The 18,786-nt window shown below is 36.6% G+C and overlaps 1 protein-coding gene across 1 annotated transcript; it reads right to left on the bottom strand.

Moving 5' to 3' along the window:
- Positions 1–1,976: 1,976 nt before the first annotated feature.
- LOC126379829 (protein GPR107) lies at positions 1,977–14,902 on the bottom strand. The gene is made up of 12 exons (XM_050028769.1): positions 14,695–14,902; positions 14,257–14,367; positions 11,357–11,511; positions 10,918–11,048; positions 10,154–10,257; positions 9,899–10,000; positions 8,545–8,828; positions 7,937–8,054; positions 7,403–7,533; positions 6,544–6,685; positions 4,986–5,137; positions 1,977–4,409 (listed from the first exon to the last, which is right to left on the bottom strand). Exons 1-12 carry the CDS (start codon positions 14,779–14,781, stop codon positions 4,295–4,297), a joined length of 1,632 nt encoding a protein of 543 aa, XP_049884726.1. The 5' UTR covers positions 14,782–14,902; the 3' UTR covers positions 1,977–4,294.
- Positions 14,903–18,786: the final 3,884 nt, after the last annotated feature.

The raw sequence follows: 18,786 nt of genomic DNA, 5'->3' as shown, positions 1-18,786 counted from the left end.
TTTACTTTTTTATTTTAAACTTTTATTTTTTAACATTAATCTTTCTTTCTATAAAACTTATACAGTGTTACTACAAAACACAAACTAAAAATAAGCTAGGTTTGAAATAGTATTTCGCGCCACGAAAGAAGTCTGCGGATTTTAATGAAACTAACTTGACAAGTCATAATAATTCTATGCAGAATCTGCGACATTAACGCCGCCGCCTTCGGGACGTCTTTCGTATACGGATTATATTTTAAACATAGTTTATGTTTTAGTCTTTGTTTTGTAGTAACACTGATAGAATCGTGAGATATTTTTTTGTTGGAGAAGAGTTTACATCTGCGTCAATGCGTATCATAAGCGTAAATCTTAGCTTTGTATTGAAGATTACAGCGCCTAATGAATGCGAGTGAGACCGTACAGAGACCGAGTGAGCTGTGATAGTAAACAATTATTTGTTTAAGTATAAACAAAGACGATAAAAAACAGGTGGATATCCAAGTTATTCTCCTACGCCCATTTCTATACAAAGAGCAATGATCAATGTGTTCACTAAAACTCGAATAATATAAACATGGTCTTACTATGCAGGGCAGCCATAGTTTTACACACCGTGCCCGTACTTCAGATACACTCATATTGCAGAGAAGCCCGTTATGTCAAATATCATAAAAATAAGACGTCCAAGTATAATACTCCTTTTCGCAATATGAAGTAATATATTTTTCTTCTCTAATACTTATATGTAGTTTTTAATAGTGTCATTTAAATAAATTAATAACTTAATGAAATCATGTGTACCTAATTAGATAGGCTTTAAAATGTATTTGCCTTTATAAGTGTTTTCCCTATAAAATTGTAGGTAGTATAGTGTTATAGCAGTTATATAAATACATAGCTAGCTAGTTGAATTTTAATCTTGGCTCTCAAATTCAGAAATATATTACATCAGGGGCTCTCAACTCTAAGAGGAAAGAAAGAAACGCAGCTGAAACGTACATTTTACAGGCCAATGTAGGCGTATTACTCACGAAACGACTGGTATTCCAAATGCTATCACCTGGAGTGATTCACGATTGAAGTCTTGAGAATTCCTGCTTTACTCAATAATAAAGCTTAACTTGTAAAATATAAGGTACATTCTACTGCCATTGACCTAAGTTCTCTTATAACAATTTTGACTGTTATAACGTCGTAATTTCATTTATTAATCATAGTTAGAATTTATAGCTTGATTAAAAAATATGCATCAAAGATGTAGTCAGAGCGAACAAACGATGCCTTATTTTTTATCAATAGTAATATAATATACATAGCCCCAAGTTTATTTTATCGAAATAAACATTTAAAATGAATCGCTCCCTTGTACTATCATGAACCGGAAAATCTAACCCACTTCTTGTACTGTTTATTAGTGAAAAGTTATGGGAGATTTTCCCATGCCACATGATAAAGTGACGGTAAGTACTTGTCTCCTGTAACGATTTCATGCTTAGTATATATCCAAGGTATAATTTTAGACAGTGGAAATGTTTGGCTAAAGTCCAAATAAGGTTACGCGAGGACTTACCATCGAAATGGATCAGATTTTCCCGGTACCAGACCATACACGTTGGAAAATATTAATAACGTTTTGATGTAATTATTTATGTAGTCTTGTTGAATAGTTAGATAGGTAAACAAATTTCGTGTCTTGTGTAGTTAGTCTCGCTAGGCTTCCATTATATCTTCAGTTGTTAAAGCAGATGATATAATTATGTTTCGAAGTCATCAATTGTACATGACGAGATAGTTAACTATTTATTCCCGTTATTATATTCCTTATGAATGAAACATATATTTATAAACTTATTATATACGTATACAACATGTAACGAGCAATAGATTATTATGGTTACGAATGATGGTGATTATATACATTATGTAATTTGTTAAACTTTCAAGTACAGCAAATATCTTATGAGGTTCATAGGCTAAAATAAAGACATAAATAATAATAACTTTGATTTATTTTGTACAACTTTTTACATAAAAGTGAAACACAAACGCGAGCTTATTGCATCGTTATAATTATCGACATAAATTAATAATACATATTGCCTTCAATTATCAGTGGACAGCCAAGAAAGTACAGAGAGCACCTCCATTAACTTTAGCAAAACATCTAATAACAATTTATACACAATGAATTAGTTACAAATAACAGAGATATCGCGTACGTATGATAAATTTGAAAACTAATGCAGTCTGACGGCTCCTGCTGGGGTGTGCAACTGGATCCCTCCACGAGAAACGCCAACACTATGAGAAAAGAAAGCTTACTACGAACTTAAAAATATATCAAAGGTAAGTATGAAGTCTCATGGCTGTAAGTACATCAACATGTTAAACATCATTCTCAATCTACTTAAGAAAACCTTAATTTTCTATAAAAATCTTAATCATTGATAATAATTAATATTAATATGAAATCGATGTTGAATTTCATAACTCGCGAAGCTGATTACAATTTTCAATTTACTCATTCTCGTACTATAAAAAGTGCTTCCATACTTCCAATACTTTGGCGTTAGTCCTTATTAAATACGATCTAACAATAAAACATTGTCAGACTATAATTTCTGAATCTATTAAATGCTTAATACTATACATATTTATACACAAAGTGAATATATAATAAAGTCATGCCTCATCATCATCTCTTTAGCGTTATCCCATTTTCACGGGATCCGCTTACCTAACCTGAAGATATGACAGGGTTTATTAAATTCATAACTATGCAATGAAAATTAAATTTTAAATTATATTTATAGGAATGCACAACATAATTTTGTTAAGAAAATAAGGTACAGGCAGTGGCCCTGACATGAATGGCGACAGGCGAGGTTCAGTGAAAAAAACACTTAAAATATGTGCATTACGCAGTTTTGAAAGATTTTTCTTGTTATAAATAAACACATTTATTGACTGTTCAGATACACTTTGATGCAGATAACGGCAGACACCAACTTAATTTAACAGTTGTAAAATTCGTTCTATCTCTTTCTTGTACTTATCGTAAGATAATGATAGCATTATTTTTAGAACTGTCGAATTAAGTTTGTGTCTACCAGAACTGGCGCCAATAACGAAATATTATAAAGGAGTAGGTGTTACAGTTATACACCTTGAATTACTTACATAAGGGAGAAAAGTACAGAAGAATGATTTACAACTAGTGATTTCATATTATTTACTCTAATCACAACATACTCGTAATGTAATGGGGAGGCTAATCGTTGGTATGCAACTATCCAGCCAGACAAGTTTCCTGTTAGTTTATTATATTATTTTGTGGATGTCTAGTACCATATTAGAAAATTGTTACTATTTAGCCGGGTAAACACTGATAATAATTTATTTGATAAATTAATTTACTTGGATACACTACAAATTGGCATTTTCAAATTTATTTTTTTGTTTGTTCCGGCAAATTAGTCTTCGCCTCCCCATTTCGATATGCAAAGAATTCTATGCATTACCCTAAACCTTTCCCAATTTGATTTGTCATCTTCAGGCATCATTACCTTTTTTCCAGATGATGTATACAGTGTCTAGGTGGCACTTTTCTCATGGCTATAAGCTAATGCGAGAGCGGCAAGGTCTAACACACGCTTTGCAAGCGTAGCCAGTGCCAGGTGGTCCCGTGCCACTTTCGTGTCGTCGGTTTATGACCTCCAGAGTAACAACATGAACAAATTCTCCCAAGCATGTTCTTTGTTTTTCATGTCCATCAACGTTTAAAAAACCGTTGTGCTGGAGCAGCATAGTCAAAAACCACAAGTCATCACTCTTGATGGCATCATGCAAGTAGTCGACAAAGTTTTGCTACTTGGGATCGACCGCGTCAAAAAATCTTTCGCTCGAAGCGGAGATCAATATCCGTATCGGCAAAGCGGCAAAACAAACAACTGACGATAAGACTAAGATGGTCATCTATCAGGTCTACAGGTTGAGAATACTGGATGACTCGACTCTATGTGCGGAGTTGAAACCTGGACAACGTATGCAAATCAGGAACGTCGACTAAACACGTTCCAAATGCGCTGCCATCGGTACATTCTTCGTATCTCTTGGGAGGACAAAATGACCAAAAAGAGGGTACTTGAAATTGCACAGCTATTAAATTGTTTACGCATACAATAATCTGTTATACATTTTTAAACCCTGAATTTATCTCACTGCCTTCCCCGATGTTCTAGGGACACTAATCTATACGACCTAATTAAATATATTACAATTTAAAATTCAGCCTACCTATGTATGTAGCCTAGTCCGAGTTATAGTTAGTCTCTTGCATCAGCGGCTGCATGTCTTCCCGCTTCTTCTCACTACCACCTCGAGACACCTTCGTGACTCCTTCTAGTACTCCGATTTCTGATAACCTATAACAAGTACAGGTAGAAAGTTCAAATGTTACTTTAATTACTCTTGGTCATTATAATGTTGATTATTATTATGTTGTTATGTATGAATGGTCACTTGTTCTATCTAGTTTGTTCTTTCTTATTTTACGTAGTCAGCACGGTACAAAAAGAGAAGCTGACGATAATTCACTTCGCTTAGAAAAATATTGAGAGAGTGAGGCACCGGGTACTAGGACAAACTATTAACGACGTAAATTCGCCTCTAGATATTTGATAGAAGACAAGCGGCGATTTTCAGGAATCGTCCAATCACCGAGGGGAGGGCGACAGAGTATTTTCTCTATCGCTTTCACGCGCGCTGTGATTGGTCGACTCCGCACGTCTCCATTCTCCGTGTCTCTCCTCTTCGGTATAAGTTGGAAACAGACTCTTAGTTACGTATTTTTTACACAATAGGACAGATAAAAGGAACTTACAAAGAAAACAGACAGTACAAGTAAAACTTATTTCTAATTAAGTGAAAGTTTTGTGTCTGGGTTACAATCACACGCCAACGGTCTTATCGGTGTGATGGTCGCCGGACAGGATACTCACACTTCAGGCTCGTCGTCGTCGAGCTGGGTGGGCGTGAAGTAAGGGTTGGCGGCGGCCGGCCGGAACTTGTAGCCCGTCATTACGAAGAATACGAACGTCGCCATCTCGCGGAACATCTCGTCTATCCACGAGTATTGGAACGGCACTGTAATCTGCGCACCGAGCACTAATTAAGTCCATATCTATATTTACCCATAGATACCTAAAATAAACAGCCTACATTATACGTCCCACTGATGGCACAGTCTTCCCCTCAATCAACCGAAAGGGAGATCTATAAATACAATAAAATGAACTTTTCTGGGTTTGTTCGTGCATCACGTGAAAACGTCTAGACGGATTTGATATCAATTCTGGAGTTTTGTACATTAGAAGCTTACCATCAGGGTTACCTCAGGTTTACGCAGATGAACGCTTGTTCGTCTGCGTAAACCTAGTCTAGTTTTATTTTAAACTATACCTGTCATTTTCTTATCCGCCGATAAGGAAAGCCGGCATAAAATTTATGGATCACACGCTCACACGTCAATTTTAGGCAGAAATCTGAAAAATCCCTGCCAAAATTTTATATTGGCCAATAACCTGACAAAATTAAGTTGACAGCGCACGTCAAACGGGTCGCATGTGAGCGAGATGCCTATTTTATTCGCCCGGGTTATTCATTCATTTTAAAATTAACAGCTTTCAACCACCCGTCCCATTCCTTTTCGGCGGATAAGAAAATGACAGGTATAACTTAAAATTAAATTAGAATGAGTCTGCAGGAATCGAGGCCAGTATTAGAATAAGTAAATAAATCGTAAATCTAATACTTAGCCTACGTAATATAAGTAAGGCAGTGCGAAAAAAATTTACAATAGGAAATTATTTATTTTTCGCGGTCTTCTAAACAATTCTAAATATATTAAATGGAAAAGCAAGTATATTTGTTTGTTACGCTTTCACGCCTTAACTGCTCAACTGATCATCACATGTAGGGGTACAGAAAAGAACAGTGCGAGCGAAACACATTGATAAAAATGTATTCAGATACGACGTCATTTCATAACAGGCGTACTATAGCTTAAGACCGATCGACTAGTTCAGTACAATTAGTGTTTACATTTCAATAAAGACAATGTAGTGCGTACATATGAAACGATTATTGAGAAAGCAAAAACTTTACCTGCTGATTTTTATATTGAACAAAAAACTAACAGACATTTTAAATACAATGGAACATTCTGAAAATGACAAGTACATAAAAAAACTTAAGACGACCAAGTAGGCTGTAGTTAACACTTTTACAATAGCTTAAATGCGCGGTACGAGTTAGATGTCTATCCATTTCGGACCCACGATACCTTTGACGATACCCCTGGTGGTATCGTAGGTCTTTTAAAATTAAACGATACCCCTGTTCGAAATGACCGTAGTGTTGCGGTGTGGAATGCGAAAATGCATTTATCTCTTGTTATCAAAGTATAGAGGCCAGTGTTGTAGCGTTTATTAGCGTGGTGGTGTAAGGTGTATCAGTCGAGATTAGACCCAAACTAACGACATTTTAAACTGAAGTTACCTTGAGCAAGGAGACGATGATCCGGGTGAAGTAGATGTAGCAGACGACCATGATATAGAAGTGGCGGAACAGCTTCAACTTGCGCAAGTTGATCGCTGCCTTACCGTCCGTCGTCGACGCGTCTTGGAGGTGACGGATCGACCTGCCACACACAACATTACATACATAAACTCACGTCCCTAATAGGCAAGAAGACAATCTAGTCAAATGAGATATTTTTACGAAACATCAAAACGATACATTTCATGCATGTATGACGCCATGAATAAGCGTAGTCAAACGTCGACGCCTTAAAGAGAAAACCTCGTAAAAATAACATTCGCAAGTGATTTTTGTTAACAAAACCTCGCATTAACACGCTAGTTTCAATCCAGATAAAAGTTTGTAGTCTCAATTTTAACCCAGAATGAAATTAATTAATGTAATCGAGGTTCAGTTGTATTGTAGTTGTGTATGAAATTTTTAGTAAAAAATAGTAAATCTATCAAAAAGAAAGAAAATCAGACTGATTTTTAAGCAGGCTTCTATGTCTTAATTAACATTTTACAATTTATCGTCCAACTCTGCTTCCGATTGCTCGTGGCTTTGTCTACGTGACACGAATAGGCCGTTAGAAAGTCCACAACACACTCGATTTTTGCGACGTGTTGGGAAGATAAGCAGCTGAACGAGATAATTTTGTTTTATTTTTTGTTGCGGGAGCTAACTAGGATAGAAGCAAAACAGCAGCGTACAAAAAAGAAAATAAAACAACTTTAGACATACTGAATTCCCCGTGAAAACTTACATACATCTCGATGTAATGGAAAGGGGGTTGTTCTTTGTTACGGTAACACTAGATCTAAAATATTATACTTGCCATACAACCGGAAAGAGTATGGCGCCGCAACACAGCAGGTCCACAGATATGAAGAGGTCTCGCCATGCGTTGTGTTCCGCCGCCCCCTCCTCACTCTCGGCTATTATGATCTCTGCTACATTTGCTACCACCTGCCGAACAAAACGATTTTATAACAACGGCATTTACTCGCGAGAGCCACCGCCAACATATCGTTATATTTACCCACGGCTTGAAAGCGGTTACGGTTATGCTACCGTTATTACGGTACCGATTTCCTTTTGGCCGTAAAACGGTAGCCTAACCTAAACAGTTTGTACACCTTAACCGGTTTTAAACCCTGATTATCCCTATAAGGCTATATATAAGGGGATATAAGGGTACACATCAATTACGGCGAACAGGAAATCGGTACGGTAATCATCCTGCCAGAGTATTCTTATAACAATGTCCGCCGAGTTTGTATGGTGTCCACTCTTTATATAAATTAACTACGGCGAGGTCTTTGCAGGGTTTACAGGTTGCGCCGAATTTAGATTATATCATCAGTCCGACCTGCAATGGAATGACGATCATGAAGAGCTTCTTGTCCCGGTCGGCGAGGATGTGCTTGATGAAGTTCCATCCAGTCCCCACTAAAACGATAGTCACGAACAACACGGCGCCTTTCAACCTGAAAACAAAATTCGATTGTATTCTTTGACAATAACATCGCAAATTATGTTGTGTAATTTATATTTCAAGTTTAGTGAAAGGGTGATTAATATTGTCTTTAAGTGCAAAAAGGATATTACTTGTTGGACAAAACCTTTACACCACTAATAATTGGTGTCAAAAACAATAGGGTATTTGACTGTGGCATAAAATGCTCATCTAGAAATAGAAGCCAAAAGATCAAAGATCAAATATCAATCTCATTTTCCATTTGACTTATTTTCGTGTAACTATGAATACGGTGTTGGACTGTTTTCATTGATGACGTGACACAACCATATTTTCATACAAATTCCATGGATAATTTCCATTTTGACGTTTCGTAAAAAGTATTTAATTTGACTAGAGAAATTTGTCAAGTAGCCTATAGTGCATACTATATCGTAACTTTAATGAGCTTATAGTAAACAGTAACATTCACAATAAATTTAATCACGAAATATACTTACAGGTGAGTAATATAGTACAGTATCGCCCAGGCCGTTACATGCTCGCCTCTCGTTTGTATGAAGTGGTAGTTTATAGCGTGGAATGCTAGAGAGAGAGCCTTGAGGTAGACTAGGACACACATGATGATATGGATGCGGTAGACCGGGTGTCTGCTGGTCTTGAGGATGAAGGTCCAGAATCCAGCGCTCAAGAAAAATACAAGGGACATCATGCTATAAAGGGCTGGTAGTGGCATCTCGCCCGCCGACAGAAAGTTGCCGTCGTTGCTCTCGTATATTTCTATCTAAAAATACAAAACACAAAAGGTATAAACGCTTATGTTAAACCCACCCTTACTTAAGACTACGGACTTAAGACATTTACTAGAGTGGAGATGTGCAGGAATCGACTAATCACCGCGAGGGAGAGAGGGACAGAGCGTCTTCTGTCTCGCTTTTTCACACGCTGTGTGTGGTTGATTGACACCTCTCTCCTCTCCTCTTTAGTCACAACCCACTCATATACTATTTTTATTTTTTACTTGATTAAGAAAACAAGAAAATTCCTGAGAATACATCATTGAGTCACGTCAACGGCCTCCGTGGTCCAGTGGTTGAGCGTTGTGCTCACGAACCGGAGGTCCCGGGTTCGAATCACAAAAACCACTTTGTGATCCCTAGTTTGGCATTACAGGCTGATCACCTGATTGTGCAAAAGTAAGATGATCCGTGCTTCGGAAGGCACGTTAAGCCGTTGGTCCCGGTTACCACTTACTGATGCAAGTACGTAGTCGTTACATGAGTCATGTCAGGGGCCTATGGCGGCTCAGTAATAACCCTGACACCAGGGTTGATGGGGTTGGTAATCCACCTCACAACCCACACGATAGAAGAAGATAGAGTTACGTCTTTTCTAACTTAATGGAGCGATGCACTGATAAGGTAGCAAGTTGACTCCCCAATCTTCCCCAATACGGTTTACTAAGAAGTAAGCAATGTATCACAACTATTAAAGTAGGCAATGTTTTCAAAAGATTCATCATCATCATCATCAGCCCATTAACGTCCCCACTGCTGGGGCACGGGCCTTCCCTATGGATGGATAGGGAGATCGGGCCTTAAACCATCACGCGGGCCCAGTGCGGATTGATCGTTATTAACGACTGCTAATGCAGCCGGGACCAACGGCTTAACGTGCCTTCCGAAGCACGGAGGAGCTCGAGATGAAAACTTTTTTTTTGTGGTCACCCATCCTATGACCGGCCTTTGCGAAAGTTGCTTTACTTCAACAATCGCAGGCCGAGCGCGTTAACCGCTGCGCCACCGAGCTCCTCAAAAAATTCGTAAATTCAAAATGTATATAGTGAAATCTTACCATGACATTAACAGGGGGAGATGACTTGCCGGGGTGCGGACAGTTGTGGAAATACAGATTGTACAGTCCCTCTTCTTTATCCGAAGCCACATACATTGCAAACTAAAACAATAACAGTAATAAAAGAGATAAAAACACCCAACAGAACAAAAAATAGATTATTCTAAACTATACAAAACCAGTTAGTTACCGTATTGTTGATGTGGTGAATAAACGAAAAAGAAAGTAAAAGTGATGGTTGAAGCCAATACTTACGCTAGTGTTATAAAAGTCGTAGCCATCTCGTGTCTCTTTGGTAATATTTAATACTGCGTTTGAACACAATTGCGTGACGACCTGGTCGTCGATCTTTTCCAGAGCTGTAAAAAAGTAATTGTGTTCAATATACATAGGTTCACAACTAATTCAATTATAAGCAGATAGGTTATTAAGTTATTACATATATATGATGATAAGTTAGCCGCTAATACTAAATTATTTCATATTATGCTTTAAGCTGCGCTTGAGCGGCACCAGAACGTAAAGTGTGAGCATAAAATTTAAAACTTAGTAATATCAAACAAGTGACGACTTCCGAGCGGAATTGCTGATCTAGTAAACGCAGCTATAAAACTCAATACAAAGCAAGAAATCCTTAAGCTCTGATTTTGCTCAAGTGTCCATATAACATAAAAGGTAGCTATATTACTCTTGTGCGTATTAAATTGAGGAGCTCAGTGGCGCAGCAGTAAACGCGCTCGGTCTGCGATTGTTGAAGTTAAGCAACTTTCGAAAAGGCCGGTCATAGGATGGGTGACCACAAAAAAAAAGTTTTCATCTCGAGCTCCCCCGTGCTTCGGAAGGCACGTTAAGCCGTTGGTCCCGGCTGCACTAGCAGTCGTTAATTACGACCAATGCGCACGGGCCCGCGTGGTGGTTTGAGGCCCGATCTCCCTATCCATCCATAAGGAAGGCCCGTGCCCCAGCAGTGGGGACGTTTATGGGCTGGTGATGATGACGTGTTAAATAATCAAACGTACCATCAGCAGATCTCCTTCTCCTGTTAAGGAATAAATACTCAGAATGTCGTTTAATTCTGTCGATAGGGATCGCGGACCTGTTGTGGTACAAGTGCAATGCAGCCACCTCCCCTTTACAGGTTATATTCAATCTGAAATCAAAATCCGCAATATAAACAACAAAGGACATAGTCTGATCTACATAGGACATAACATAAGCTTACAACTATATAGTTGTGGGATATCCCAATTGGGGTAGTCCGAGGTACATTCATCGCAAGATTTTTGTTCGGCCAAGTAGTTAATGCCATCTCCGGCAAATGTACAATAAGTCACGTCAAAAAAAAAAAACATAACAACATGAACTAAGTAGGTACGCACATCTCACTGAGCTTTCTATTTGTTTCCAGTATATACCTACTAATGATGAAATTATTTTCAATCAATTTCCATTGCTAACCTTAAGTTTTTAAAGTCCATCTTCAAGAATACTATAGCTGGGTGTTGTGGAGACACCAAACTATTGTCACTCTCTTTGAGGAAGCAGGTGTCGGTGTGTGCCTCCAAGTAAGGGTTGATTGCATCATTCACAGTTCGATCTAGCGTAAACCCATACTGTAACAAAATAAAATCCGCGTAATGAACAATGTGTCGCGTCTGAGATACGCAGAAATATTTAATTAGTTTTTTTCGCTTTATATGATACATTCTCAAGCGCAAGTACGCAGCAGCTCAATATCCACAGATTCACTAACATTATTAACATAAATGGTAAAATTTCATAGTTAGTTATACTATCACTCAAAGTTATAGGTACATTAGTGCAAGCTTTAATAGAAAACAATGTCAGTGTGAAAGTCGCTTTTAACTTTATTAAACATAGATTGTGGGTAGTCGCCTGAGCATTAGACACACACGTAAAACACCTATAATATTTATTTATGAAAATTTTGCCGTTTAAAGAACTGAATTTACGAATATTACCATAAAAGAAAACCAAGTAAAAATAAATATCAGTAGCAATCTCCATCGTTTATTCTTTCAAGTACTGAATGATTTGTCTCAATTAATGCATAATAAAGGAAAAGAACAGGAACAGAAAATTTAAAGAAAATTGCTATGGTAGAGGCGATCATGATTGGGAAAACATGTGACTTAAATCGCTAACTCAAGGGTTTGGCTCCATTGTTTTTCTGTAATATTTGTATTTGAAATGATACAACATTTTTTACGCATAAATTCGATGATATTTTTTGTGTAATTCCGCCCTCAAACTGCGCCCGCGTCGCAACTGCGCTGATACGTTTCTTGTATTAACATGCGCAGACCCGTACTCAAACTGCACTGCAATGGTGTATGTGCCAAAGCATTTATATATACTTTCAATATACTTAAAAGAGCTTCTAAGATAGCAAATATTTCTATGAAAGACAAAAAGATAATACTTATTACTTGCTCTGTGTGACTTATGGTTGCCAAATACGTGCCAGAGCAGCAGTGGCGGCCCTAGCAAAATATTTAGGTGGTGCGAGACGGCGATACCTCATAGTGGCGCCTCTTAAAATACAAAATGTTTCGATTAGTTTACGGCCACTGAAAAATACCTATTTAAATCTTCAAAAAAAGTTGTTTACGGCCACCCGGTATGAGACTCAATGTGGCCCCGATCTAACCCGCATAAGATATATTTACTCCTCCACCATAATATATATATATTATGTATCTACTTTTTTTAATTTACTGTATTTTGTAATATTAATACAAATTATGTCTGTATAATTTCGTTATCTACCTAAACAATTTCGTTGTCTTACACTGCAAATGTTGTGTGCACCTATAATTGGCTTATGTAAACAGTCTAATTCTTGATGTAACGTTTATTTCATTTAATGTTTTTTTAATGTTTTATATAAGCTGTTGGTGTACTTTTTTTATAAATAAATAAATAAATAAAACCCAATGAAGTTAGTTTGCGACCAGAGTGAACCAGTCTTGGTTGATTTTGGCGCCCTCCCTATTTCGGAGCCCGGTTCTGTGGCACACCTCGCACCACCCTAGGGCCGTCTCTGCTAGCAGAACAGCAGAGGATAACTCTAAAAGTGCCAGAGCCGGATGGAGTGAATTATGTAAAACGTGAGGACTGGAATAGCAGATGTCAAATGTACAGTAAGGAAACTAAAGTGATAAATTGAACACACAATCTGCAACAGAAAAGAAATGATCTAAATCAGTGTTGGTGTGGAAACACCCTCGCGATGGAAACAGCAAGAAGACATAAAAAGTTGCAAGAGAAGGAAGGCTATAGATAAAAAAATATTGAGTAGGAGAGTTCCCAATAATGAAGGAAAGGCCTTTGCCAGAGGCCAAACTGACGCAACAAAAAAGAAAGACAAAATACATTGAAAGCAAGAATTTAATTTAAAGTAAAGAGTAAAAGAAAAAAGATTGGTAAGGAGAAAGATAATTATATATTAATATCAGTAATAAAAGGAGGTAAAAGTAGGTTGTCAGTAATAAAAGCTTTATTATTATTATTAAAATAGCTCTCGTCACACATTAGGAAGTAGCTAGGCAAGTAATAATCTGATTAAAATAATAAGGATATGAAAGAAGACAGATGGATGAAATGAAAGGACATCACTTTCGCTTAGCTAGCAAACCTAAAGTGAATAAAAATATAATGACAATAACTAAGTATAAACATTGTGCACTCATTGCCTTTATATTGCATTTTCACATTCGAAGGTTAGTAATATGTCATCAGCATTAAATACATGTTGCTTCCTCTAAGCTCACTGGCAAGTTAAAATTCAGAATGTATCACAAATCTACATTAATAACATACCAGCATAATGCATGAATACTATTTATTAATACATACACACAATACTGTTGAGCCGGGGATCTTTAAACTGTTTTTGTTCCCAATGCACTTACAGGTTTAGTAATTTATCTTGGACTCTATCTAGATTATTCAAATAGTGAATAAGGATTAACCTCACAGTGCCCCTACTCTATATTTTCCATAGCATCGTCCCACACAATTTGGGAACCCCCAAGTATATATATTCTTTGGGTGAAGAGGAACTATTTATAGTGAAATGATAGCTCCTGTGGTATAGTGGTTAAGAGCTTAGAAGCATTCAGCTCAATCCGGAGGTGCTGGATTTGATTTCTTGGCCAGTAAACAAGCATATCCAACCACGAAATCAAATCCAGTTGACCTGGGTCTGAACCCATGTCAATGTCTTGACAAGTCTGGTAAACAGGTTGGCTAGGGGTCTAGACACCATCACTAATCCACAATTAGACATATTTTTGTTTATAATGCAACACAGAAACTAAAATTAATATACCTACCTCTCCATCAACTGGCCCTGTTGGAAGCATGAAGTTGATCATGTGCACGTCAAGGATGCCTCCTTGGAAGAACCCGAACGTCGTCAAATCAACATAATGGCGATCATCATCCTGTAATGTAAACAATTGATAGCATATGCCAATCGGCAACCATAATTACAAAATTCAAATGGAAAATTACTGTGTACCCACATGGACCGACACTAGAATTTATCCAGGAATTACGCTTAAATTTCTTTTGCTTATTTAGTTATTGCAACAGCTGGCTAAAAGATAATAACATATGCTCGCAATTATAACAGTTTAATGAGTTCAGCTTCCCTTTGTGCTGGACCAAGTTTACGTTTCATACGATCATCCGATCTTAACATAAAACTTATTTCGCACAACTATAATAAAAGATATGACTTTAGTGTATCACAAAATAAAATTACTCACCGTAAGGGGCAACTTGTGAATCCTGCATGTTACAACCGCTGCAGCAAAAATAATGAATAATAAAACATTTTTCACAACAAAAAACATGTTTCATGACTAGTTAATTGTGATGTTTTAATACAAAATAATATAATTTATTAAAAAATCGTGATTTTCCCCAATTTTCTGCAAGTACAATCAAACTTAAAGTCGACCACAGATTATAAACTGGCTGGATCCAAAGACCTTGTATAGAATAGACGGAGCATATTTAAGACGAAAGAAAAACATAGGTTTTGTCTTTCGCACTCATGTGAGCCGTCATAAGTTAAAAAGAGATAAATATACTATCGTCGTAACGTCTTTTGTACTCGTGTAGCGGGTTTGTTATAGAAACGTACCTATAGTATATGTTTTTGTATCAGAACCACTAGTGCCGTTCCATGTCTTTATCGACATTATTATTGGCTAAATATTTCATGTTAGTCCAAGATCTAAAAAAATATACATTACAAATTGAATGATTAATTAAATACAGAAATAACGACCTAGTATCCATACCTGGGTGGGTAGAACCACAAGTAAATTAGTTAAAACGATACCTATTTGTACCCTGATAGAAAGATACCTAAGAAGAACCGTACGTTGCGGTGACAGATTCACTTATTCAACGTAATTATCATGGACAAACTTGTTAAAGGTCAATTTATCATTTTTTAATCTATGTCATTTCGCAAGGTGTTATGGCCGAGGAGGTCGAGGACGGTCCATCTAGTCCACATATACTATAGTATCATTTTAATACGAAATTGCGGCCACCCTTTGGTTGCTATAAATCACATACCTACCCTTTTATAAAAATTAAATACACGTTTTTCATTGACTTGACCGGAAATCGAATCGGCTCTCGATACAAGAAGTAGACGACCTTCTAGTATATTTCGGGGATTATCTCAATGCGATTAAAGAATAAAAGCAAATACTTCTTTATAAGATTTTTATTCAATATAGTTAGAATACAATGACTACGAAGCACTGAACAATTCCGACTTTTGGTGATAAAAAAAAATATTTCCTCTTGTTCACTTTCTTTAGAAGTGTATAGTGTCGGCTCTGGTCGTTATAACTTTACCTGCAAGAATGGCACATATTAACGTGGAGCACACAAATACACAAGCATTGCATGTTTACACATTGCACATAGAAGGAATAATCACAGGTAATTACAAAAATAGTTATTCATACTAATTATTTATAGAAGGAATAATCACAGGTAATTACCAAAATAGTTATTCATACTAATTATTTTGTGCAATAGAGAATATTTGTATTGTATTGAAATATTTTTTTCATGCTAATGTAGAATACAAAAACGAAATAGCTGCAAATTTATCTATAAACTTATAACTAAACTTAAACTCACCTTATGTGAGATATGTGAGTGAATATTGTTGGTACTGCATCTCTATGTAATATTTTTGTTTGGTATCCTGCTCGATAGAAACCAAGATACATCGAAATGTAATTAGCACAGGCTTAAATAAGGAGAAGGCGTCCTTCAGAAGAGAGAATTATCTCGTTTCATGATCTGAATCTAATTGTTTCTTAATTTCTTGTTTCGTAAATTAGGATATTTAGGAAATCTGGAAAATACAATATCTTTATGTAATCTTCATCCAAATCGGAAACAGGTCGAAAAATAAATTAAACGTGAATAGAATAACGCAACATGTAGATGTTACATTCAAACATAATATTATGTTATCGATATCAAAGGACAACACTACTTATAATACTTTGGGTACATGATCTGTCAAAGCTGATTAACGTAAAATGTGAAATAAATTATTTGTACAAATGTGACGGCTTTGCTGAAAATATGCGTCTGCATCGTGTTTAGGGCTCAATAAACTTTACAAAAACCAGACCACGTAATGTATTTCTTGCACACAAACATGTATTATGTGGTCGATAACTTACCCATGGTGAGACATTGTTTGATCGTTCTCCATTATAACACCCATTCTACTCTCACAACCAATAGCTACGCAAGCCATGGTTCATAATGAATAACTATTTCACAGATTGTTTATATAAAAAGTTAAAATAATGTCCCAAAACACCAAAAAACTAACGGCAGGTTTGGTATCCAGCTGACTACCACAACATCTCAAAACGGTAAACACTGACGTTCTAGACAGCGGTGTTTGTCTATGTTTGTTTCTTTTTTCCACAGAGATTGTTGCCATAGGGAAGAAAGAGAGCTGTGATAGTTTGATCGTCACTCTAAAATATTATCCGTCTATTCTATACAAGGTCTTTGGCTGGATCGAAGTCAGAGAATTGTCATTTAGAGCTGTCTCACATGGGAGAATCCGAGTTTCCTAGCTTGCTAGCTACAAAAATGCATCACACGATCCAAGCGCCGCGCCGCGCGCCGTTTATTAAAATCTTAATATTCGGATATGATTTTTGTACATAACGCAATAGAGAAGCTCGATTCAATTCAATTCAAAATTTGTGGTCCCAATGAGAAGCTTTCCAGGCTACGTTCCTCAAAAAGAATATAGATGGCGCTGTAAAGATTTTTCTTCGCTTAACCGTATAATTTCATGGATAATAAACATAATTATGCATCATTTATCTTTGTTTTTGGGTATAAATTTGAATGATGACCCTTTTCTTATTCATTCCTTTTATCATTCCTTATTCTATGACCCAGGCACAATTACATTTTCTACCCATTATTATTCTGATCAATATAAATACGTAAGACATGGCTGTATGGGCGTAGTTCCCTTTGCCTTACCCTTCGGGGAAAACCAAAGAAAAAAAAATAAATAAAAAGAAGCAAAATAGGTAGAGCAACATTTATTACATCAAGTAACAATTATTTTTATACAGGGTATTAGATGGGTATTAGTGACATCGTAACGTTTTGTAACGAATACTGAGGGTGATGGTTCAGACCATGATTCTGAGTTGATATCAAGTGGAATTTTCTGTCGAAAAATTTATGGCATTTTTTATGTTTTTTTAATTATTTCCAGTTCCCTACTTTTGTAACGGAAAATTCCACATATCAACTCATAATCATGATCTTCTACCATTACATTGAAAAAATATAATCTTTAAAAGGTGTCTATTATGCTTGAAACAAGCTTGAAATTAGAAGGTTAACGAGGGCAAAGTTTATACAGCGCCATCTATATTTTTGGGGAACGTAGCCTGCCAAGCTCCTCCTCGTATATAATAGTAACATATTATATCAATGAGTTTGTTTATGTACCCAGCCGAGGAATATTATACAACCCACAGCAATTATTATTTACTGGCTGGCTGATAGAAAATAAAACCAACTGAAAAACAACATAAATGTGATGACCATAGAGTAAGGGGTTAATTAGACAGTAAGCTGTTCGTCAATCAAAACTATCAGTCATCGCACGAGTTGATTGAAGGATAACATAGCACCTGTGAGACCAACGATATACAACACTATTCAACAACACAATTGTTATTGACCATTCATTCATATGAGGGATATTACATCTATCCAACATTCGTCAATCATGACTTTTTATTCAAACAAAAATCGACCTTATTATTACTGTACTGTGATCGTTAATTGTAGGGTCGTATGCAGATCTTGGTTTTACTGTGGAAATAATAAATAATAAGGTCGGCAATGATAATAAGGTCGATTTTTGTTTGAATAAAAAGTAATTGACGAAAAATTGGTGGATAGATGTAATACCTCTATAATGGGTGAATCTCAAAATTTCAAGTTTGGTGGCGAAATTTCATATTATTTTTTCGTGAAAAATTGGGTTCCGACATGAAAAAGATCGAAAAGGATCCTCGGTTCCGACATAAAAAAGGAATTTTTCAATTCCCGATTTTCCCAATTTCCCAAATTTTTCACGAAAAAATTATATGACAGTCGCCACCAAACTTGACACATTTTGATATTCACCCTAATATGTCTAATAGTAATAATAGTATGTCCTTAGAGTGCCAAACGGCGGCGCGGCGGCGCGGCGGCGTTTGATTTGATCGTTTTGATTGACGGACAACCTACCATCTAATGGACCCATAAGCAACGTAACAACA

This window comes from Pectinophora gossypiella, chromosome Z, assembly GCF_024362695.1.
Source record: "Pectinophora gossypiella chromosome Z, ilPecGoss1.1, whole genome shotgun sequence".
NCBI lineage: Eukaryota > Metazoa > Arthropoda > Insecta > Lepidoptera > Gelechiidae > Pectinophora > Pectinophora gossypiella.
The sequence above is the reverse complement of the archived record's forward strand: the minus strand, read 5'-3'. Positions and strand labels throughout refer to the sequence as shown.

Coding starts and splice junctions, on each gene's coding strand:
- LOC126379829 (XM_050028769.1), bottom strand. CDS start 14,781: ATGTTTTTTGTTGTGAAAAATGTTTTATTATTCATTATTTTTGCTGCA. Junction 10,258..10,917: donor GAGAAGGAGATCTGCTGATG/GTACGTTTGATT, acceptor ACTTTTTTACAG/CTCTGGAAAAGATCGACGAC. Junction 8,055..8,544: donor CTGTACTATATTACTCACCT/GTAAGTATATTT, acceptor TTTTGTTTTCAG/GTTGAAAGGCGCCGTGTTGT.